The sequence below is a fragment of the Triplophysa dalaica genome, chromosome 19 (genome assembly GCF_015846415.1).
Source record: "Triplophysa dalaica isolate WHDGS20190420 chromosome 19, ASM1584641v1, whole genome shotgun sequence".
Classification (NCBI taxonomy): domain Eukaryota; kingdom Metazoa; phylum Chordata; class Actinopteri; order Cypriniformes; family Nemacheilidae; genus Triplophysa; species Triplophysa dalaica.
The window spans coordinates 5,453,811-5,479,438 of record NC_079560.1 but is presented as its reverse complement, the minus strand read 5'-3'; the positions used below and the strand labels follow the sequence as shown (position 1 = coordinate 5,479,438).

The 25,628-nt window shown below is 39.8% G+C and overlaps 1 protein-coding gene across 2 annotated transcripts; it reads left to right on the top strand.

Moving 5' to 3' along the window:
- Positions 1–920: 920 nt before the first annotated feature.
- On the top strand, positions 921–25,051 carry ehmt1b (euchromatic histone-lysine N-methyltransferase 1b). 2 transcript variants are annotated; one of them, XM_056731293.1, is made up of 27 exons: positions 921–1,019; positions 8,834–8,921; positions 9,149–9,645; positions 9,821–9,977; positions 10,574–10,710; positions 12,484–12,633; positions 12,741–12,800; positions 12,930–13,047; positions 13,249–13,386; positions 13,810–13,955; positions 14,566–14,709; positions 14,845–15,071; positions 16,378–16,572; positions 16,686–16,768; positions 16,849–16,955; positions 17,417–17,539; positions 17,690–17,791; positions 18,418–18,522; positions 18,613–18,767; positions 20,112–20,279; positions 20,370–20,514; positions 21,142–21,219; positions 21,897–22,012; positions 22,321–22,407; positions 22,545–22,623; positions 23,303–23,478; positions 23,661–25,051. In XM_056731293.1, exons 1-27 carry the CDS (start codon positions 993–995, stop codon positions 23,842–23,844), a joined length of 3,792 nt encoding a protein of 1,263 aa, XP_056587271.1. In that variant the 5' UTR covers positions 921–992; the 3' UTR covers positions 23,845–25,051. The 2 variants fall into 2 exon arrangements, with proteins under 2 accessions (XP_056587271.1, XP_056587270.1); XM_056731292.1 differs by having other exon boundaries at positions 12,481–12,633.
- The last annotated feature ends 577 nt before the right edge of the window (positions 25,052–25,628 follow it).

Genomic DNA, 25,628 nt, shown 5'->3' with positions numbered 1-25,628 from the left:
TAAATACTGTGTCTACATACTGCACCTACTGCACCTATTTTGCTAATAGCAGTAAGTGAATTTTCTTTATTTTTACTGTGAGAAGCGTGCAGCTGAAGAAGTTTAACCAGAGGAAATTATTTACGATTTATCGGGTATAATATATCATCCTAAATTTAAAATGTCAAAATAAAACATGACCATTTATCGGCCGATACCGATATGGCCGATGATTTATCGTGCATCCCCTAGTCTCAACCCTATTTTGTCCTGTTCGAGAGCAAAGGCTTAACTGCTTCCATAATCATAATGAACCATTTTGCCAGAAGAAATGTATATAGAAATTAATTTGTTCCAATGTCAGTAATTATTTTAAATCTTATAATTTCCTGAAGTGATGAGTTTTTTTTATGTGTGTAACCTATTTTTTTTTTAGAGTATTTTATTGTCAGACATCGAAATCGTCTCTTTGCTGAGAGACAGTGATAAACCTCCTACACGTTTCACATTCTCAAAAGGGCAAATAATTCTGACATGATTTCACATGCGTTGTCTGAAATAATTGACAATTTACTGAGGAATTCGGTTCATGGTGCGTTTTTATCGAACAGCAAAAGGCAGCCGCCGGTTTGTGTGTTCTTGAGCAAAACAAATATTTGAAATTAAAAATGTATTCTGTATAGATAAATCCAAGCAACTGACATTTTAAACCAGTATTAAAAACACTTTTCAATCATTGTAATCGGAGACCTATGACCATATAACACAATAGATTAGGCAGACCAAAGAACCCATTGATTCAAGCTAGACCCTGTACCATAAAATGGCTGCAGTGTTGTTTTTTCAGCTCTTCCTTCTTCGTGAGGAACAGTAGTGCTCCATCTGAGCATGCTCAGTGTGGGCCATGTCAGAGCTTTATAGAGAGCTGATCACATGACCTGTGCGCAGGGACGGTGCATGAGTGGGAAGCTAGCTAGTCGTTGTAGAATGTACATTTGTTCACCTCCTCCCCCATGAATGGAGACCACTGCTCAAGGCAGGTACAGCCATGTTTACCCTCTGATCAGTGCAGGATTATATCCAACTTTGTTTTTGCTTTTGAGGTCAAGCATTGCCAGACACATGACCGGTCCTTCTGGACTGCTGTTTGAAAGAAATGGAGTGCTTTAGCTATTCAGAAAAACTCTCTGATTTTGGGTCTGATGGAGATGATCCGATTCATCTGTTGTCTCATTGGTCAGATGATTAAGCCTTTTGCCAAATCACATTACAAGGTCTGAAAAGAAGCTTTGAAGTCTGGAGCTTTCAGGAAATGACACGTTTGGTTTAGAGAGCTGATCATGTGATCACCCTGAATCTGCCAGGCTGTGGTGTTTTCCCGGAAGGACTGTTTCCGAGTGCTGGGTGTAGCTATACCTCAGGAACATATTTAGAGAGTGTCTTTCCAAACATTGAAAGAGCCATAGCCACATGTTTCTGAAGAAATCATAGATAGACGTCTTTCCGTCATTTTGTTTTGATAAATTGAGTTATTAACGTGGCATCCAGACAAACCTGTAGCCGTTTAAATCTCCTTATGTCTTAGAAGGAGAAGCCTCAATCTTGAGTTTCTTAAGGTCTTTGCACATGCAGTCTGAAGTTTACGTATGCGTTTTTTCGTATTTGGCTCTCGTTTGTAAAAAGACAGTTTCCACTTAAAACGCTTGCTACAAATGCTACAAATGCATAAAATCCAACCGGTCCAAATTTTTTTCATGAAATATCGAAGGCAGTGTGTAAATGTGATTGACATAACGTGAGGTGGTATTTATTTTTTAACGTGCGTAAATTTGGACTATGTGCAATTGAGTTTAGACAGGGAGGGACGAGTAGGTGCTTTAGTAGGCTTGTTTCATTGGTGTCCAATGCCAAAAAGACGAACTTGTGTGTGTATCTTTATGAGGCTAAGCAGAGCAGATTATCCAGGCAGTGTTTGATGCTTTTTGCTGATGGTGAGGTGTAACATTGATGGACTAAAAACACCTCTTGTTGGAATCTGCTGGCTTTCTTGTGCTGCATTGGGGTGAAAACTGTCGCTATTCTGCATTTGTCAGAAATGTGTCGGTGTGTGTATGTCCACGTGGTTATTTCTTTTGAGAGGTGTCCTCTTAAAATGAGGCGATTTAAAAAGCAAGCTTTAGATTGAGTGAAAATTCAGGCCATCCTGCCAGAGTTGTGAATAGCCACATCGAATCTCTCTCTGTGCTGCTTTCTGTTTCTCAATTTCTGCTCTGTTTCTTCCACTCTCCCTCTTTGCTTCGATCTTTCCCTCCCTCATTATTCTACTCTGAGAAAGCAGTGGATGTCCCCCATTTACAAACTGGAGCATATCAAACTACAGAGGCTAGTTTTTCTCTCGAGTGAAATGAATCTCAGTCGGTTAAAGAGGGATCTTGATATGCTAAACATGGCTTCTTGGAAATACGTTTCTCTGATTCGCTGAAGCGTAATTTATGCTGTCGGTTTGAGGGGACTACAGAATGGCGGTCTCGGATAGCTACACAGGCTTTCGGGGGTGTTGATCCATGCTGTGTCAAAACTGCAGGTTTTTTGGCACAATGACAGATTGTGAGACTTCCTGCATGACAAGGTCTTGGGCTCCGTTTGGCAAACAGGAAGAAATAAGTTGAATTTATTGCAATAAAGATTTGCCTATGTACATTGTTCTCAAACATGATGTATTCTACATTATTGTCTGTATTGTATTAGAAGTATGGTTTATGTGGGAACCTAGATGTTGGTTAAAGAGCACAGGAGGGATTAGGCCTCCTGTTTCTTGTCTTTAGCTGTGTAGATATGAATGTGTCGTATAAAAAACCAAATGTTAGTATTATGGGAAACAGATAATTTTTCCGACTTCCTGCTCGAGACATGTCCCCACCCAATCCATTAAACAGATTAAATGACATTTTCATGGGAAAGAACTACATGAAATAACATTAATGAAATCATACAGTTTGTCTTTGACTACAAGATTACTTAACAGATGCCAGACGGTGCTTTTATCACCCACTCGATTGGGAGAATAAGTATTGCTGTTTCTCAAATGCGTTTAGAGAACCAGTGTCATTCAGCCATTCTGAATGCGATGTGATTTTCATGCATCTTGCTGCATTTTACATCTTCAATGTGATGGGCTGTACCATGACTGGAGAGAGGCAGATTTGTTAAGATGTTATATAATCCTGAATCCTGCACTTGTCTGTGCCATTAACACCAAACAACACTGAATCTTACAAATGTACCAAATTACGTGGTTTCTTACCACTCGTCTATTTTTGGCACCAGTATAAAAAATGTGTTTAAGCAAACCGTCCAGATTGCCACTGGTTTCTCAGGGCCTTTCATCTCTTGATGGTCATGCCCTACTGCTGTAAATCGAGATAAAGACCTCTCTTGAGAGACAAGAACAGACCGAGGACAGAACACAGTCTTGCTGCTGGTTCCTGCGGTAGTGCTCCAGGTCTCTGTGGCATCGCCGTACCTTTCCCAGCAATGAAATGGCTTCCTGAATTCATGGGTGAGAAAAAAAACCTGAAATGTGTACTGACCGAGCATGCTCAGTGTGAGGTTTAGCAAGCTCGACCAACAGAGGGAGCCTCTGGGTCACATGATCAACAAGCCGGTTGAATGCTTGCATGCGGGAGAAGAGGAAGGAGGAGCAGTCAGCTCGAAGCTCTTTCTCCATCGGAGGCCATCGTGTGAATGCAGGTATGACACAGATGGTGGAGCACCTTTGGTTCTTTGTGGTTCTGAGGATTCATCTGACGAGACGTATCATTCTGATTCCTTTTGTCATCTCTGCGTTCTTGTTAGGTCCATTGAGGACCACTTGTTCTGCTGACGTTCAGAGGAGTGGAAGGGTCTGAAATAGGTCTGAAATATGGCGCACTGCCTTCATATTAAGCTTTGAGACAGTTCTGTGATCCATCACTTTTAGGTGAAACAAGAGCATGCAGTGTCAAATCTTTCAAGAACAGAAGCTGTAGCTTTCCTTCTTTTAGAAATGTCGAACTTGAAATGGTGAGGTAGGGATATCAAAAAGGGCCATTTTTCGGTAACTTGGAGAGATGGTGAGATTTTGGGCTTGACATTGATTTACACCGAAAAAGAATGGCATCTTCTCTGAATACTTGTTCACACTTGATTTTGAAAAGTCTATTATTCTGCTCTTTGGATCTTATCATTTGTGATATTCGGTCTTCTTGTTTCTTCTTCATTGGTCAGGAGGAGGGGAATCTTAAAGGCCTTAAAACATGTTGGGATGTTTACCATGTGGCTCACTGTATGGTTTACTACCTAGTTCCTAAACGTTTTCATTTTTCAGCTTTTTTGCTTTGAAATTGTGGGATACTATTCATCACAGTTTGTCCTGTTGTACACCAATGTTTTTCTTAAACTTTAAAGGTCATTTGGGTATATGAATACAATAAGATTGCATTTTTCCGCACAGAATAGATACTGTATACTGCAGACAAACAAAAGCATAGTTTGCCAAGCATTGCTGTAGTGTTTAGGAAGACAACAAGTTTGCAGGTCCGGGCCTGCTGCTGAGAGATCCTAGGCTGACAATGTGTGGAGACTTGATCACAGTAAAGATACAGTGAAGACTAATTTGCTTTTTTGTGAGGTTTTGTAAGAATGGGCATTTAAAACAGTATGAAGCTGACGCGTCGAAGGGACAATTTAACAAGAAACCAATTTTGCAACAAGACTGATTTCGAGTATTAATTTTCTTATCTTTTGTGTGGCACTGTTCTTTGGCTTATATTTTGTTTTTTTATTGATTGTCATTCTCGAATGAGTCACAAATAGCTTATCTGCATCACATCTGACTGCACACGTAATTGGATATTAATCTGCAATGCACTTGTAAATTATTTATTATCTGTTATTTCATGTCCTTTTTACAACCGATTGTTACCATTAGATGTTCGCAGAAGCTACACACACAGATTCATATGTCATCAGACAGGAGCCCTTGCACCCGGTTCGCCAGTTGTTACGAGGTTTTGCTCTTTAGCAAATTGACTTGGGATGCACTTTGATCTCTGATATGACACAAACCTAGTCTCTGAGATCATTAGAGTCGAGTCTCAGAAACGCTGCCGGGCTTCTGGTTAACTCTTAGCCGATATTAGAGAAGCTGATTCTATACATGTGAAATGGAAAAGCCTGTTTATTGCTGTACAGTTGAAAAAAATGCTGTGTTTGCTCTTTCAATTGACAGTGAAATATGTCATTAGTGTTAAAACCATATCTCAGATAGCTTTTGAGAGTACAGTAAGCTGCTTTAGTCTCCTGTATAGTAGCAGCGTTTTATTTGTGCGGCCAAACCAACGTCATATGGCGAGATCCTTTGTTTGTGTAAGAATGTGTATAAATATATCTGTTGATTTGTATGAATAATCTTTTAGTAGCAAATACTAGAGCTTTAGTTGATATAAATCTAGATTCTTGAAATGAAGGTTAGAATGAGTGGATTGGTGCAGATTAATCTGATATCTATCACAAGTCTAACCAAAAACAGCGCCCATACCCATTGGAAATAAAACTCTCTGTCTTGCTCATGGTGTTCGTAAACAGTCTGGTTACAACATGGTGGATTGAAGCACAGGCCCTTCCCTCCCGTTTTCTTTACTGAGCATGCTCCATCTGTGGCCTGTAGGGGGCCACGTTCTCATTCAATGAGAGGAATGTGGGTCGCTTATATCTGAGATCCACATTGACTGGTATGCTCAGAAGGCTTTTTGGTAGGGAAAAGGTCACCAGAAAAATCTGTTGAGGTCTTACTGTTGAGTTACAGTTGTGATTCGGAGACAAAGCTGTCTTGATGGTTCTTTAAAAAAATTGAGCCTAGACATGTCTGTGACTTGCATAAAGGGAGCAGGGTCATTAAAAATATAGTATAGCCAATTTTTTCATGTGAATCTGTTAATGCCAGATTTGAAACCATTTTAGCTCCTCCTAAGGAAACGGCAGTAGATTGGGTTGTGACTCTTGGGTCAGGAATGTGCAAACATTTCCTTCTTCACTGTGACAGATTTTTGAAATCAGAGTTTATAGTTTTGGAGATAGCTTTTGCTTTAAATTGATCTCTGTTTGACTGATTAGACTGATTTCCTAGTGTAGTTTGTGTAACTCCACTATTACATATTATTCATTACAGCGTTATCTTTACAATTCATTTGAAGGAATTATAATGCCATGTAAATCGATTTCTTCACTGAACTGGATGTCATTTGGGCCTGATGGACCCTTAATGTGTTACATTTTTTTAATTCTGTCATCAACCTGAGACTTTCTTCTACAGAAAACAAAAGAAAATATGTTGCCAACTGAACAATGGCGGTAGCTTAATTGTCCCTTACAAAATTTGCCATGGTTTCACTACAAATGAAACCATGGTTATTATATTTAAACATTGGTAACCCAAAGTTAAGCATCGTTCTGCTATAGGAACCACAGTTAAGTCATTGTATTTGCAGTAAAACTGTGGTTATTCAAATAGTAATCAATCCACCAAACAACGTGGTTCTACACCTCTAAAACCATAGTTAATTTTCAAAAGTGTTTTGAACAATGTAAAATGAGCACCCACAGAAGAAGGGTGCTGGGTAATCACCTTTGGGAATCGATGTGTTCCTAGATACAATTAAATTCCTCCCTGAGCAACGTAGAACCTCTTCATTGAAGATCAGTGTTAGATTAAGTTTGAGACCTGATATGATAAACGGATTAAACCTTTGTGGTGTCAGTAGGGCAGATCGAGTCTGGTATGACCAAGGAAATGGGGGACTCTTATTATGAAGTGGCTCCCCTGGTGGTGAGAGAGGGGAATAGAAAGGCAGACGACCTCCTTTGTTGCGAGAGGAGCTCAAACGTGTGGCAGACATTTTCTGGCTGTGCAGTCCGCGCCTCTGCCAATCAGAGAAGGTCTGGGGATCTAGATGGGATGGGGAGGGGCCGAGCGTGGTAGAGAATGCTTGGATTTGCCTGTAATTGCTGCACCTTCTGACCTTACCTCTTCCTCTTGAGTCTGACCGCAGAGATTCACTCCTGTAGTTGTAGGCTGGTATGTGAGTGCAAGTGTTATCTGATATAACTGGATGCACCACTTCTGTTGCGTGGCTTGGAGACATCTGTCTGTCCTTCCAGAGGAGCAAATCAACAAGTCTATCTCATCGCCTCTCATGTTTCGATGTTTGTTTCATATACTGGGTTTATTTTAACAAGTTGTTACAACTCCTCGATCGAGGATCACCTGACTCTGTTGCAGGTTTCTCCTGGCTACCTGGGTACTGATGGATGTTGTAGTAAGAGAGGAGGATCTCAGAGGATTATTCATCCATCCGAGGCTTCTTTCTCAGGCCAGAGTGAGCTTGATCTCCCGACTGACTGAGTCCTGGAGGCGATTAGGCTCATTCCTGTATTTTGCGGTTACTTGAGGTGGTCTTTGCAACAAGAGCTGTTAGCGTTGGAGGCTCTGAATTGTTAGATCTTCGGAGGATGAGATGACAGCAGCAGAATTGCTTTCTAAATGAAATTTTTAACACTGTGTACGGATGCGGATGGGATTGTGATCTCCAATTTAATATTCAAGTCTGTTATATTCATGGTGGTTCTGCTACTGATGATCATGTGCTTAGTGAGTGTGTGTATTATAAAACCCATTGACATAAACGCAAGTAATTTTAAAGGAATTGAGGAACGTGTGGACCAGATCTGGTTTTGATAATACAGCAGCTGTTTAGTTATTTCTCTCTTTCAATTCATACTGAATGTGCACCAGTCGATATAACAGGACATTTAAAGAAATAAGTATACAGGATGGTTTCAGTTCAGAGGATGATCACAAATCTTCCTCTCGATTCATAATTTTGTCTCGTTCATTGAGGCCTATTAGTGGGCCGTTCCATTTCTTTCCAAGTCTTCACTTCATTCTTATTTTTTCCATGGTGATCAGAAACTCTTCAACTGACCAGGAATTGCTTCCAATGGTTTGTTTTGCTTCACTTGCCGTAGCGGGAGGGATATTCCACATGGCTTGTGTCAGATTCAGGATCGGCCCATGGGAGAGAACAGCTGTGACTGTCTGCTTCCAATGGACCAGCAAGGAAAGCAACAGATTTGACAGAAAGAGAGGGAGGTACAGATAAAGGGACTATGAGAGGGGAGAAAAGTGCATGCCGAGCTTTGGCATTCTTTGTATTTATTATGTTATGTTTACTCATGTTGGTTAGTATCAGGATGGCATCACACAATTAGAAATGGAGTAAAGGCTGGTAAATTTTCTATTATGTGGGGGAAGTTGTGTAGAAGTGTATTATTAGGTGTTTGGAAATCTGTGGTGGATTGCAGTGCTTGGAGACCTCAACTCGAGTGATTGACAGCACAGAGCATTTCCCCCCGGCCAATCAAATCCCTCGTTGTTCAGATGTTATTTATACTGAACCGTTGGAGCTGTGGTGAAGCCACGCACAATCCCAGGAGATGACTGTTTCTTTTCTTGTTGGCAGGGAAACTTTAAGGTGTTTTTGAAATGTATGACAGTAAACATCCTTTTATGAGTAGCAGTGGGTCATTTATTTTTTGATTGGAAGAATTATTTAGCACTTTGACTTGCTTTCATTGCCACATGTTTTTGACAGGCTATTTCATTTGACTTGAAATATGTAAAGTTGACATATTAGGCTTTGTGCAATCTCTGTTCTCGCTTTGTCTAGAATAAAACCCTGTTCAATTCAATTCAAAATTAAATTTTATTGCATCATGCATGAAATCGTATTAATCCAGTGTGTTTGCATGTTTTCAGCCCTCCGGTTTGGCCAATGGGAATTCGGGCAAGAGGGAATCCATGAAGTCAGAGTGCACGAAAGAGTCACACAGTGATCAGGAAGAGGGTAAATAATACATAAAAAATAGTTTTCTTTTATACAACTAAAACAAGCAAAAAAAAACGAATCCAAGTCTCTATTCATTCGTGCTGTTAAGTGTCACCTACATAAGGGACATTCTTCACATATTGACATTTAGAAACACACAAAAAAAAGTCACTGATCGTAAGCTCTTGTGTGGTTTTGCACCTGAGCTTTCCCATTGTTAACTGTTCTTGTTTTCTGTTATATAGGTGGAGATGAAGACCACCCGAACGGGCGAGTGGACCCCCTCAGAGAGGCCACCGAACTGAACGGGACCTATGAGAACACTGACACAAAGCGAAGCGAGCAGGACCTCTCTACGCAAGGGTCACCAGCCAGATCTTCAGCCATGGAGAATGGACTGTTAGACACCGAGTTGCCTCATGGCTCTACGGTGGGCAGTAACGGATTCATCCTAAGCAAACAGCAGGAGGACACAGTATCTTCCCCACACAGGACTAACTGGTCCCCCGTTGGGGGTTCCACATTGGGGCAAGGGACTAAAAACATTCCTTCTGCAACTTCTACGTTACAATCCCCAGACCAGTGTTCTCCGAACACTGACGTAAACCCAGGACCAATGCAAACAGAAAGACGGGCGGAAACAGAGACTAAAAATGGCATAGTGTCAAACACACCCCCGCCTGTAACGATACACCGTGCACGCAAAACGATGTCAAGGCCGGCCTCGAATCAGACACTAAAGGTAACAGACAGACTATGTGCCACTAAATTGTAAGAAGCAAGCTAATAATGAGGCTTTTGCACTCAACCATGGAGATCCGAAATGCATGAGAACCAATTCAGTTCTTGTTTTTCTGTCATTTAATGCTTATAGTGGTCATGGATGTTTTAAAGAATTTTTTATATTCCTGCTACAGCTTTTAAATAGGGAAAATAAGGAGCCAATCGTTGTGAAAGACGACAGTGTGGAGAAACCAGAGGCACTGCAGCCATCTCTAATCCAGAATCAGCTACCTCAAAGCCAACCTGATGCCACATCTGTGCTGACCGCCACACCAGCCAAGCCACAAACAGGTTACAAATTTGCATCTGTATGAAATGATGTATAAGAATAATGTACATAATAATGTTTTTAAAGTTCTAGTCAGTGTATGAAATTTAGCACTTCTAATGGTAAGGTTGCGAATTGCAATCCATGGCTCACCCCACCCCTCCCTTTCGAAGCACTACGGTGGCTGACAAAGAGCTAAGATGTCACGCTTTCGCTTATTTGCCAGAGGAGATAACAGATTTACAAAACGCGCTCTGTAGAGCAGTTTGTCTGTTTAGGGCTACCGTAGAAACAACATGGGGAATTCCATGTAAGTGGACCCATGGTGTGTGTAGATAGAAATAGCTCATTCTAAGGTAATATAAACATAACACTCAATTATGTAATGTCTTTACACACCTCTGAAGACATAGTTATGTATATCAAATTGCAAGTGCTTCAAAAAAATATGCATCGGACTTTTACGACATCAGTATGCAGAATACATGCTTGGTATGACATGTATATTTATAGATAACTGACTTTGCAGATGTAGCTCTATGTTGTATTGTGGGTGTTAAAGTTCAGGGTAATCCAAGCCATATTTCTGATTTCCAAATCAAATCTCTCTTGCCCTCAGTAGCACCAGTGTCAAGGAAGAAAAAGAGGAAGATGGGAACATACAGCCTTGTCCCCAAGAAGAAGAATAAAGTCTTGAAACAACGCACAGTTCTGGAGATGTTTCAGCGTATGTCCCAGTCTTCATCCGACCCTCAGGTTAGAGCTTGAAACCCAACTAAACAAAAGATCTCGGAAAAATCTTTGTACTATAAAGCAACACTAGAGAGTTTTTTAGCTGGTAGGAATAACTCTTAACTGGACGAATTTTACTGCCGCTGCTACCTAAGCAGCTTTCTATCGGCTGAAATCACACTTGTAACTTTGGTGTGAGGGTAGGTTCACATGCCTCACCCAACACCTGCTTTACGGCATACATCACGTTTTACTCGTAGCCAGGGTGAAGTTAGTCGACGGCTAAAATTAAGACGTAACCATCTAGTTCAATACAAGTCTCCAAACCATCACCATGGCAGAGCTATCAAAAAACAAAGAGGAAAAGTGAGAGAGTGATTGGACACAAATCAATATCTGACGGAGGCATGAGCTGCAAGAGTCGGGTTGCAAAACAAATGTAGACCTAGCCTTCCTGCTACTTGATTTGAAAGTCTTATATGTAGATTTTTTTTAATGTCTTGTACTTCTGAGCTTATCAGTTGTTAGGCTGTGCTCAGGTTGTTTAGTGGCGCATTAACGTTACTGGTTCACAATTTATAACCGTAAAATAGACTAGAGATGATGTTATGTTGCCGGGTCTCAATAGCTTATGTAGCATAATTGTGCCTCGTCAGGAATTTAGTGATATGTTGTAAGCAATGACTACCAAACCACAATAAATGTTGAATGGTCAAAAGTTGCAGATTCCTTAGTTCATGCACAATGACTAATGTTATCGATATCTATAGTTACTATGCTATGCACTTTTCGCATAGCGAGTTGAGTGTAAGTTAGTGATTGCACCTGTTACACAAGCCTGGTCCCGAGTGTGTTTACAAAAATATAACTAGAGAAAATGATTTTCGTTGGTTACTAAACCCGTTCATGTCCATGCGTTGTGTTTTGGGTGACTCCAAATGTGTTATGTGGCTAAAATGAGCACGTTAGCTGTTATGTTGCTAGCTTGCTATGCTCTAACTGCTAACAACCAGGTTTATGTTTAGGATAGCCTATTAGTATAACCTGCGGGAGCCAAAAGAGTGCTTTAGTACATGCACAGTTTATGAAGTGACATGATGTAACAGCGGTTTCTTCTTAAGCCCTATTCGCACGGGATTATTATTACCTGGGGACCTCTTGTCATTTGTAATAATTGCAGAGATTGTCTGTGATCTTAATCCCGTGCGAATCGGCCATGTCTGTAATTTGTCAAGTAAAAATCACGAACCAGACAGATCACTGCGATCGCGGGTCTCAAATGCTGACAGGTACGGTCATATATCATTAAACACCATACAACAATAGGCTTTACAAACTATATACAAAGCCTTGCCATCCATCCGGGAAATAAATCAGTAAATTTGAGTAAAATCACAGGTTTCACTATCCCGTGCGAATTCGCCACATGAAATACAGATTTGGGCAGATAATTGATAAATCACACGAGGTCCCCAGATAATACAAATCCTGTGTGAATAGGGCTTTAGTCAACAAATTCACGTGTATCGCCCTGCCTACGGGGAGTTTATACAGCGAGTGTATTTAAGACACAGGGAACAGACAATTGCGCTTATCAACCACATGGAGGAACCATGAGCAAAAGTTCTCTAATGTTGCTTTAACGTAATCTTTGTGTTGTTGTTGTTCAGAATGTGGTCTGAACTCTAAAGACTTCAGCATTCATATCTAATCATTTGCAATTCTTGAAGCCGTTCTCCGTGCATGCAATCTCTGGGGTGGGAAGATCTGATCTTGTATTTCTTTGGTTCGCAGCAGCCAAAGGAGTCAGTACATGTGAATGGAGAGAGGATGGAGAATGACTCTGATGAAGAGGAGTCAGAGGAAGATGACACGGAGGATGAGGTGTCCACAGAGGATGGAGCCAAAACATCTCCGGACGAATATCGGACAGCTTCTGTTGCGCAGGTGGAAATTCATCCCAAAACGCTACTAATGCAAAATATGAGCCAGGATTTTTTTGTCTTCTGTTCTTCTAATCTCCTCATTTGAATTTCATTCAACTGGCTCTTCAGGATGAACAGGAGTCTGAGGAATCACAGGAAGGTGAAGAGGAAGGGGACGAATCCGATTTGGTCAGTTCCCAAACATTCTCTAATATCATTGAATATCATAAAATACACGATATCCTATTTATCGAGTCTTGGAATAACTAAATACTTTGCTTGATTTTTGAAGTACTTACAACGTAATGTTCTCTACAGAGTTCAGAGTCAAGCTTGAAGAAGAAATGGAAAAAGAAGGTCAAGGGAGATCATGCTTGGCTCCGACCGTCAAGAAAGCGCAAGAGGAAATTGAAAGCAAAGTCTGAAGGACTGTCTGGTACAGCAATTCCAGTTTAACAAATCTGATTAAATGATTTACGATGCTTCATATAACTCCTCCTTCACAATCCAAGTATTTTGGAAAAGTTCAGTCTGAAGAGCATGACAAGATGTTTTTTCTAAACGTCTACTTTTGGGAAACGCAGACGTTTTTATTATCAGTTGTATTTATTTCTGTATGTCCGTCTTAAAACTCCAGGAATGGACTCCCAGTCCCAATCAGAGAGCCAGAACTCAACATCAGCCACATCTGACAACAGGAAGGAGTATAGAGAAGTCTCGCTAGACTCTCTGAATCTGCCAGCACAGGAAGCCCTGCTGACATCTAAAAACACAGGTGATTGAAGAAGAAGAAACCAAAAGAACATTTGTAATTGTTCAAATGAAATTGACTTTAGTTTTGCCTTAAGTTTTCAAATGGCAGCTTAATCTCACACCGGTTGCAGTTTATTTCCATCTCATGTAAAGCTCTGGCTCTTTAAAATAAAACCATTTGTATAAAGTTCATGGCGTGATCATTATCAGACCTTCCTGGTGGCCTTCATGTTGGCTAAAATGAGTCATCAATTGAAAGGCTTTACTGATGTAGTGCCCCCTGGTGGTAATGCATCTCTTGCTGTGTAATCCATATCAATGGTTTTACTCCTTACACACTGTTTCTCAGACAGGCTATAAATGTTGTGCTAATCTCAGATGTGTGTCTAAACAGATTATTTTTCTTGAAAATTTGAGTCTTACTCTTAATGTTTGTGTTGCTCAGCTGTTTCAGGACCAGCCAAGAACACAGATGTGGATATGGTGCAGGAACTGCCTCTCTGCAGCTGTCGAATGGAGACGCCCAAGAGCAGAGAGATCCTAACCCTGGCAGACCGGAAGTGCATGGCGACTGAGAGCGTAGACGGCCAGGTGACATGACTGCTCTTGAGGATGTTTAAAAAAATATATATTTTGGGATTTTACATACATGTATGTTTTTTTTCTCAAGACACCATTTGAATGATTTATGGGTATATTTTTAGCATGTGATATAGCTTAAAGTGATAGTTCACCCAAAACGTTTTAATTATGATATAATTTACTCACCCTCACATCATTCTATACCTGTATGACTTTTTTTGCCATGTGTTTGCACTGTAAATGACTACGGAACACAAAGAAGATATTTTGAAGAATGTTTGTAACCAAACATCACTGGCCCCAATTGACTTCCATTGTATGAACACAAACCACTGAGACATTTCTCTAAATATCTAATGTTGTGTTCCAAACATATAAATGAGTCATATACAGGCTTTAAACAACATTGGGAGAGTAAGTGGTGGTAGAATTTTTATTTTTGGTTGAACTGCCCCTTTAACTGTCCCTAGAGAAGGTCCTTGGATTCATCTAACTGCTCCAAACTAAAATCATATTTTTTTTGTCAAATCATGTTTAATGTTACAAATTTTTGCTCTAGTTATTTTTTTTTAAAAGCCAACGTTCTCTTCTAATTGGTTGCTTGTTGTCGTGGGTACAGCTGAGTCGATGCCAGAGCGCAGTGATGAAGCACGAGATGATGAGGCCTTCAAACTCGGTCCAGCTGCTGGTTCTGTGCGAGGACCATCGCACTGGCATGATCAAACATCAGTGCTGCCCAGGCTGTGGCTACTTTTGCAGAGCAGTGAGTCTTTCCCTTTACCAAAGAGAAGTCGATAGGTTTTGAGTTTTTTGTGAGATCTTAATCAAGTGAAGAGCTTAGAGCTTGATGTGATTTGGTTTAGATGAAGTTTACATACTTATTGTGCCCGCCATATAGGGTACCTTCATGGAGTGCCAGCCGGAGGTGAATATCTCCCATCGTTTTCATCGAGCCTGTGCCTCTGTTCTGAACGGTCAAAGCTTTTGTCCACACTGTGGAGAAGAGGTCGGCAAAGCCAAAGAGGTCACCATTGCCAAGGCTGATACGACCTCCACTGTGCCTCTCACCCAAGGCCCATGCACCCCCAGCACTTCCGAAGGCAAAGCGGACACCACGACAGGAGGGTACGTGCCAAGCTCTTCATAAGATTTACCTGTAGATCCTGGAACAACATTCCTGACAGATCTTAAAGTTACAATTAACCTGTCATTTTCAACTCATTCTAGGAGTAATGGGTTGGGTGTGGCCTCATATTGTTTGAATGTTATTCCAGCAGCAACAAAGACCCCAGGCAGTTTTTACAGCTGAGGCCAATACAATATGTAGCCTGCACAACAAATATGGCATTAAAGAGAAAGTTCAACCAGAATTAAAATTCTGTCACCATTGAAGTTGTTCCAAACCTGTATAAAATGCTATGTTCTGCTGAACACAAAGAAAGATAATTGGAAGAATGTTTGCAATTTTCAGGTATCGGACATCATTCACTACCATAGTAGAAAAAAAAATATTTTTTATACTTTTTTATTGAACACAACAAGATAGTTTGAAGGATTTAGGAAACCAAACCGTTCTAGAGAACCTTTGACTACCATTTACGTTTTTCCTACTATGGTAGTCAATGACGTCCCAGAACGGCTAATATTCTTCAAAATATCTTCCTTTGTGTTCAGCAGAACATAGCATTTTATACAGGTTTGGAACAACTTCAATGGTGACAGAATTTTTATTCTTGGGTGAACTTTCACTTTAGTTTCACGAAACTTCCCTTTTTAGCCACATTCTAGCTCACTGTCGTTTTTTAAAATTGCAATTAAAATGGGCGTAAATGCTGTTAGAAGAAGAGCCGTTAAAAACCGGCGAAGCCAATCACAAGGCGCTGTCATAAATATTAGAAGAAATTTCTTCTTATTGGTCAAGAAAACGCAGTCTCATGAATAATATCGGCACTTCACATCCTTTGACGTTGGCCAGATGAGGATTTTAAACCCGGAAGGCAAAAATAGTTCAAAAAGCTTTAAATTAACTAGTTTTTCTCTCCCGTAATAACTTATTGTTGCTAACATTGTTTTAAATGATGTGCAACACAACCAACTTTGTTTACATCTAAATAAATGTTTGTTACTGTTTCATGGCTCATTAATAATAACATTAAAAACTGCCATTCGTAACATTTTGAGGAAGATTGAGCAGGTTTTTAGACAGAACATGTAGTCACTCATGCCTGAAGTTGGATCAGTGCAGAATTCCGGACACATTTCTGATTTGATTCTTTTCCATTGATGATTAAGTCAAGAATGGATGAAAATGGTTGTATTTTGTTTAAATAGCTGAAGCAAATACTGATTTTTATTAACTATTACGCTCTGATTGTCATTTTTGCACACCAATTCTTTTGAAAATAAAACGTTAAATCACTTGTGTTTCCAGGTCCACTCGACTGCCTGTTCTCGGTGAGGGAAGAGCGGACAGCTCCTTACCCAAACCTCCAGAGTCACTTGAACCTTCTCTGTCTCCTGTGGGATCCAAATCAGTGACTTTGGGGGCAGGAATCGCTTTTGGATCTCCCCTAGGACCTCCTAAAGAAACTCTGGAAAGTGTCTTGTTGGCTCTGGATGCGGAGAAGTAAAGATACAGATCTGTTATTTATCTTTCGTTTGAGCTAAATCACCTATACCGTTTATTTTCATTGCAAACAAAATATAAACTTCTTACTAGTTGCATTTGTTCTTCTCAAGACCCAAGAAACTTCGGTTTCATCCAAAACAGCTGTATATTTCGGCCAAACAAGGTGAATTGCAGAAGGTTTTGCTGATGCTGGGTAAGAGAAGGTGATACATTAAATGATTTTGTCTGCCTTTGTCTGCTTTGTGCTGGAAACATTTCTTTCTGTTTCCACAGTGGATGGAATAGATCCAAACTTTAAAATGGAGAGTCAGAACAAACGCACACCGCTTCATGTAGCTGCTGAGGCGGGACATCAGGAAGTTTGCCACATGCTTGTACAGGTGAGCGCCAAATTGTCAAACTATTCTTTTAACTATGTATTGATATTTTGAACTTATGGAAAGATAATGCGTTGGTCTCGTTTTTTAACCTTAGAAATTTAAAGGAACAGTTCACTGATAATAAAAATTCTGATTCAGCATCGTGTACTCACAACCCTTAAAGGGACAGTTCACCCAAACATGACAATTCTGTCATCATTTACTCAGCCTCAGTTTCTTCCGAACCTGTTTAATGTTCGTAAATTTGTTCTGCTAAGCGCAAAGAACGATGTTTGGAAGAATGTTTGTGACCAAATAGTTCTGGTGCACTAACTACTTCCATAGTAGGGAAAAGTCCCATTGACTTCCATTGTATGGCAGATTATGACGGACAGCCCCAATTCACATTAAATGGAAATGAGAAAGTGTCAAAATTCTTCTTTGTAAGTTCTTTGTAATGACTGTCTAATCATATTTCTCAGGCTGGTGCAAACCTCGACATGTGTGATGAGGACCAGAGGACACCCCTGATGGAGGCATGCGAGAACAACCACTTGGAAACCGTGCGCTACTTGCTGCGGGCTGGAGCTATCGAATCTCACAAGGTCAGCTGAAACATTCTTCGAGAAATTTTCTGTTTAGTTCAAAATTCTGTAAACAACCTTGAAGGACCAGTCATTCTGTTTCAATGAATGAAATAGTTAACTTCTCTTTCCTGAGTAAACACTTCACATCCTGTTTCTTTTTCTTTTCAGGATGTTGAAGGTTCAACGTGCCTTCACCTTGCTGCAAAGAATGGCCACTTTGCCATTGTACAACATCTGCTGTCTACAGGCCTTATAGATATTAACTGCCAGGTATGGAATTGGTTTGTTTAGCATATACAAAACTAATCATTTTAGCAGAATGCACCGTTTCATTAGTTACACTCCATTGGACGTACCTCAGAAAATTGACCTGTTTGCAAGACATCTGCATCTATGATTAAAAGTTGTTTGTTTCTCCACCCGTGTAATGAGTTTCTCAAATAGAAACAGCTTTATTTGTTTGTTTATTTGTACTGATGACACTGACATTTAAAAGATAACTTTCAACCAGATTTGTTGTACAGACATTTCGTTGGTGTTGTTGGCACATTAATTACTTTGTGTAGTTTTTTGGTCATTTTGTAAAAACACCAACCCGGAAATTCTACTGATCAATATAAACGTTGGAGATGTTCAAGTTTTTTTATTTTGAGTTAATAGAATCTAGGAAAACTTTCATAAACTGTTTATAAAAATTATCAACACTAGTTTGTTTCGAAAGCTAAGTTTAATCAGTTTATTAAAATAATAATAATTCATATAATTCTATTAAACTGTCTATGCCTCCACTATAATTCAGTTTTACTCTGGAGAATTTTAATCTAGTCTAGTTATTTTCTGATAAATCTAATTGATTTCAATTTTAAAATAGAGTTCATTTTTCTTTTCTGTGTCAGGATGATGGTGGCTGGACAGCCATGATTTGGGCCACGGAATACAAACATGTTGACCAAGTGAAACTCCTGCTCTCCAAAGGGGCCGATATTAACATCCGTGACAAGGTTGGTTTACCTTTAGATTAAAGTTACATTTTTGGATTTTAAAATGAGTTAGTTTTAATTCCCCGTTATAACTGTTAACCTATGGTCCAGGAGCATAATATCTGTCTGCACTGGGCGGCATTTTCTGGCTGTGTGGAGATCGCAGAGATCCTGCTGGAGGCGAAGTGTGATATTAATGCCCTCAACGTCCACGGAGACTCGCCGCTTCACATAGCATCACGGGAGAACCGGATCGACTGTATCAAGTGAGTAAAACTGTTAAAGCGGTTTCTGCCAATCTCATATTAATCTTGAGTACCTATAGAGTAGTATTGCATTCTTCGTATCTTCGAAGAGTATTTAGTTTGATCACATTTATTAAAGGTAGATACAGCTGTACGATTCTTTCCGAAAGCATACGGCACGTGCGGGGGGGGAGGGGTGGACTGAACTAAAGCACATCCGCACCCATAGCCAACAAAACACAGACATCAGTTTCACTCACTGCATGCGGTTCATGTCCGGCATCTTTTAGCGCTGGGACAGCTCCATATATCAGTTTGAAACTATCTCCAAATCCAGCGTTATATCCACCGTTTATAAAACATTCATCACACAAATGCAGTGAATTGTAGTGTGTTGAGCACAGAAATACTACGTAATAGGCGCGACTTGACCATGGTAATCATGAGAAGACAGCACCTTTAACATTGTAAAGAAGTCAGAATGCATGACACACTGTTGCACGGTCGCTTTAAATATATTTAATTATAATGCTGATCATTGATGAAGAACAAACAATAAAGATAGGTACTGGAATTAGAGTCGAGATAAACTCCCAGACGACAGCACATGTGGCAAGCGTGGGTTGTGAGTTCCTTGAAAATCTGAAGTTTAGGACATGATAAATGTGGAATTAAATAAGGATGTTATTTTGTGTCTATTATTTGGATTGTTGTACTGTCAAAATGATAAATTGAACATAATCACTTTTTGTTTTGGTTTATAGAACCGACTACAAAAGTAAATAGCCCAGACTTTCAAATACTTGGTAGAAAAGTCATGATTATTACATATTCTGTAATAACACAAAGGAGCCTGTTTTTAAAAATGGTCATGATGATGATAACTTAACCGCAGGATTAGATTCATATCCAACATCTTATTTAGGCGCTTGTGTGGATAGTCTTTTTATTGGAGACTGGATCAATGTTGTGTAGATTTATTAGTGTTAGATTCTAGCAATAAAGTCTTGCTCTCATTTCCTGGATGAATTTTATTATTGATCTTTTGGCAGGCCGTTACAGTGATTGGTTTGCTCACTAAATGTAATATTGCCACAGGAACAGCTGGGTTACACCAACATATTTGGCAGTGTTTGTTTACTTTGCTTTTCGATCTTAAGTCAGTAATATTAATCAGACTAATTAAAAAAACTTTCTTAACAAATGTATTTACTTATAATATACAGTCTGTACCAACAGTTCATTCCTATGGAATCTTTCTATTCGTTTCTTTCATTTTCTATTCATTTTCACCGTATGGCTGATGTTATTTTGTACATTCGTCTAGTTTTGTGAGTTTATTTGACTCTATTGTGTCTCCTGTAGCATGTTTCTGTCAAGGGGGGCGCACGCAAACCTGAAGAACAAAGAGGGAGATACTCCCATGCAGTGTTGTAGCCAAGCTCCGAAGGTTTGGAGCGCCCTGCAAGCCAACAAGAAGCAGCGAGAAACTAACAGCAGCCAGAGCGCTACTACAGAGAAACTTCTGAACCGGTACCGGTCACTTAAATGAGCCTTCAGCTTTACAGCCTCAATATGTTACTCAAGAAACATGTTTATAAGTCACCGCTTAATTGTATTAAGGGATATCGCCAGGGGCTACGAGAAAGTTCCCGTTCCTTGCGTGAATTCGGTGGACAGCGAACCTTATCCCGACAACTACAAGTATATCCCCAACAGCTGCGTTACTTCCCCAATGAACATTGACAAAAACATTACTCACTTGCAGGTAAACACGCTCAAAGTCATCTCCACTTCTTTATATTTAAAATATTCTGTATTAGGACTGCACGATTATGATTTTTTTTTTTTTTTTATATATTGTAGATTATTCACTTTAATACTGTAATTGTGATTATTATTGCCGATTAATAGATTTTACTTTGAAGCTTTGAAATGTTTTGTAACTTTGTGACACCGCTGCATGACGTATTCTTTCTATAAACATCCAAAACTAAATAACATAATGTTAATAATAAATAATTATGGAGGTTATGTTCTTAGTTAAACACACGTTAACATATTAATTTTCTGATTCGCCACTGTATTCTGTGCCCAAACACACTGCCAAAACGCACAGAAATGAGGGCAAATGGACGTCTGTAATTGAGGCTTTTGGCGATTATGGGATTGTTTCACCCGTAATTGTCATCCCGATTAGTTTGCAGTGTGGAGCCCTATTCTATATTGTAAACACAGGCGTTTATTGTGCTCTCCAGACATGAGTTGCTTTAAATGTCACTTCCTGTCTGAGTGGGCGGTTCTTGGCCAAAACCACATACTCTAGCTGATGTCAGTTGGGACTAAATGAAAGATGAATCTCTAAATTGGTCACTGATTGTATTTCTCCTCATAGTATTGTGTATGTAAAGACGACTGCTCCTCGGCGAACTGCATGTGCGGGCAACTCAGCCTGCGCTGCTGGTATGATAAAGTAAGTCAGTTCTTCTAAACCCTTCATCTACATAGTAAACTAAACTGATTTCTACACAGCTGGGATGTTAAACCTGTTAATTGCAAAGACCTTTATGAGATCAGAATAGTGCAATTATATTTGGAAATGATGTTTTAGCCCTAAACCTCTGTTAAAGGGATAGTTCATCCAAAAATGGAAATTCTGTCATTGTTTATTCATGCTCTTGTCATTTCAAACCTGTATGACTTTCTTTCTTCTGCAGAACACAAAAGAAGATATTTTGAAGAATGTTGGTAACCAAACGACGGTGGGACCCATTGACTTAAATTGTTTTTGTGTCCATGCCATCGAAGTCAATGGGTACCGCCCTTGTTCGGTTTTCAACATTCTTCGTAATTTCTACTTTTGTGTTCTTCAGTAGAAAGTCAGGCAAGATGGTGAGTTAATGATGAAATAATTTTCATTTTCGCATGAAGAAGACCTTTAATTATTTTTCATTTGGCAAACATCTCCCCCTAGAGGTTAAATGAGCAAAACACAACCAGCGAGAGTTATTAGTATTACTAGGACTTTAAGAAGTTGTTCTTTAAAGGAGAGGTTGGTTTGGGTCTTTATTAACCATCTCGCAACTACTCGCATCAAAGTACCCATTTTGCCCATGCACGAATGTGAGTTCATATGTTTTGTGTTGCCAGGAGAGCCGTCTGTTGCCCGAGTTCTGTAGCGAGGAGCCGCCCCTTATTTTCGAGTGTAATCACGCCTGCTCGTGCTGGAGAAACTGCAAGAACCGTGTCGTACAAAACGGAATGAGGTACCTCGCACCCTATTATATTCTAGACAAACCATTACCTGAAACAGAATTAACCCTTTATTATCAGACATTGTGATTCTAAAGCAAATATGTGATGCAACTGTTGTCACTTGAAGCTTTTGTGATTTTGCCAAATTAGTATATAAAATCTATATGAAATAGCTCAAATTTGTTTTACTTTTGTTCACTCCAAAATCTGTTCAAAAACACTAAATGTAAATTAAAGGTTAGTTTAAGCCATTTAAAGTCAGTATTTACATTGCATCCGACTCCAGTGTTTGATGTGAATTTATTAAATCTTCACTCAGGACAAGACTGCAGTTGTTCAGGACACAACTTATGGGATGGGGCGTCAGGACATTACAGGACATCCCGCAAGGGACCTTCATTTGCGAGTGAGTATGTTTCTTTCATCCACCGTGAGCTTCATTAGCTCCTACAGTAAAATCTGATCTCTGTGAGCCACTTTTAGCTTAGAAGTGTGTGTGTGTGGTTGTGTAGTGCGGTCTAATGTCTCATCTGCTTACAACAGATACGTGGGTGAGATCATCTCTGACGCCGAGGCAGATGTCAGGGAGAACGACTCCTATCTCTTCAGTCTAGACAACAAGGTATAGCTGTTCTTAAGATGCCTCGCTTACAAAATCACATTAACTTCCCTGTCCGTTTCCTTAAATAGCAGATTGTCTGTGCATCCTCCTGGACGTATTGGATTTTTTTAGCAAAGAAGAATGTTTTTGTTCAGTGAAACGCCTGTTTTAAAGGAACAGTTCACCCCAAAATAAACATTTTGTGTTATTACTTACTCACCCTCGAGTTGTTCCAGATCTGTATACATTTCTTTGTTCTGATCAACACAGAGAAAGATATCTGGAAGATTACCAAACAGTTCTTGGCCACCATTGACTATCATAGTAGGAAAAATGACAATGGTAGTCAAAAGTTCCCCAGAACTGTTTGCTTTCATACATTCTTCAAAATATCTTCTTTAATTTTCAATAGAACAAGGAAATTTCAATGGACAAATTGTCAATGGTGGCCGAAAACTGTTTGGTCACAAGCATTCTTCCAAATATCTTTCTCTGTGGTCATCAGAACAAAGACATTTATACAGAACAGGAAAAACTAGCCTCATTTTGAGATTTCCTGCAATTGTGATTTGTTTACTTCATGATGGCAAGTTTTACAGCACCAGAAACTTTAGAAATCGAGAAGGAAACAAGAGATGGTATAAATATTGCAACTTTCAAGATCTTTCGTTCTTAAGATGTTTTCCACTCTCCATTCTAGGTCGGTGATATGTACTGCGTTGATGCCCGTTTCTACGGTAACATCAGCCGCTTCATAAACCATCACTGTGATCCCAATCTGTTTCCCTGTCGAGTGTTCACCTCCCACCAGGACCTGAGGTTTCCTCACATCGCCTTCTTCGCCTGCAAGAACATTAATGCTGGAGATGAACTTGGGTCAGATTCATGTATTTTATAACAATATACTCGTTCAAACTGGAGATGGGTTCCCACTTCCCATCATGCACTGCATCAGTAGTTTCATGAACAAGATTGGGACCCACTTTAATACATGAAACTACATTAAGTTTTGTGACGTGAACATTCAAGCGTTTTTAATCACTCCAATCTTTCCACAGGTTTGATTACGGCAATCACTTCTGGGATGTAAAGGGAAAGTTGTTCAGTTGCCAGTGCGGCTCATCCAAATGTAAACATTCGGCATCCGCCATCGCCCAGAGACAGGCGGACAGCACGCCGGGCGACCAGCAGCCCAGCGCTCTGCCCGACACCAGCTCATCCACCCCATCGAGTTCCAGCTAGACCCACGTCTCTACCATCTGACATCTGGTTCTTCTACCAGCCTGTCACCTTCCATCACCAGCATGGCCTTCACTAACAGCGCCAAACCAAGGATCAAGTGAGAGCCTGGGCTTTTGAGCCACACCCACAATGACACATCGCGATCCTGATTGGCTGACGCTACAATTGAGGAGTTAAAACGCACATTGATCACAATGTAACGTGTTTGGTGTACAGAAGGTGAGAACTGCACATTTGGGCTGGACTTGAAGTGTTTGATTCTCAGCTCCGCCCCTCTGGATAACAGTCAACTAAGTGTAATAAAATTAGCTCTAAACGGATAGTTTTCTCAGAAATCGGGGAACTCTCTGTGTGTCCGATAAGTGGATTTTTAAAACTACCGTATTCTTGATGGCGAGCAGTCCGTGCACAACTCAGACGCCATCTTGTGGTTACGTCTTCAACTTACGTTTTTGAACTTCAGACATTCTCTTGCATATTTCTGTTCATGTTTATGGATTCCGTTCTGTACACTTTTACTTTAGCGTTCAAGATCTGAAAGATTCCAAATGAATTTGAACATACGAACATTTAACCGTTCCCACATTCATGTGCTGTCCTTTCTAGTTTTATACAGAACATGGATCATGATGTGATTACAAAAGACTGACCCTGTGCTTTCTCATTACAATCGAGGTCATAGATCAACTTTACATATAGGCTTCTCTATTCTCATCTGTGGGATGGCCCCTCGTGCCCTTTTATGATTGGTTCACAGACGCCGAGCGTCGTGCCAGTGCTACCCAAATCCACGAAGATGTCAAAACTGCACATTCTTGGCCTGTTACTTCAAGTTGGCCCTAAACTTTGACTAATGATGCTTTTATTGCAAAATCTCTATGTGAAGTGAATGCCTGGACAAGGCCTATGGGTCAATTCTAGAATGTTACAGGCGTGGATAGACAAGGCTGTCCTGAAATGCAAATTACACGTAACACCATTACTGCAAACGAAACTGTAAAATATTTTTAACATTTCTGTACTTTCAGTTACAATGACGGAACCGATTAGCATGCTTTCGAGACACGTGCTCTAGGATTAGGACTGGAAAGTGTACTTCTGGTCGAATGAAATGCGAATAGGAAAACGCAAATGGTGCTGAAAAAGGTTTTTTTGTTATGTTTATTTTTTTATTACTCACTAAGTGAATACAAGTTGTAAAATACGAGCGAGCGTTTCTTTTTTTCATTTGTATTTTAAATTTACCTCTGGTTTTCTAACTGTTGTTGACATTTAGCCCGTCTCAAGTTCGTTCCATAAGTTCATTGATGGTGAAGCTCTTGCTGTCTTTTTAAATGTCGATAGTGTAGTCACGTCCTTTGTGCAAATCAAGACAGATACACAACACTGCAACATGAAACAAAACGATGAGGAAGGTGAAAACTGTAACATATTTCTGGACAGCGAAACATGATACACAATCCAACTGGTTGTGTTTTTCTTTTTCAATAAATTTACTACTAATAAAAGAGGATCTCTGTAGTTTTTATGCTGCAATAACTAAGTGTGATGACGATGAATGTCAATTTTTGGAATGGAAGTCTAATGAAGAAAATGGGTAGTGGTGAATAACAGCAGATCGACATCAGTCATCTAACAATACAATTATAGTTCATTACAATAATATGGCTATATCACAAATATTGAAATAAAATAATTATTTTATCAATAATTTGTAGTTTCACTTTTAAAGGGATACTTCACCCAAAAATGAAAATTCTGACATCATTTACTCACCTTCGAGT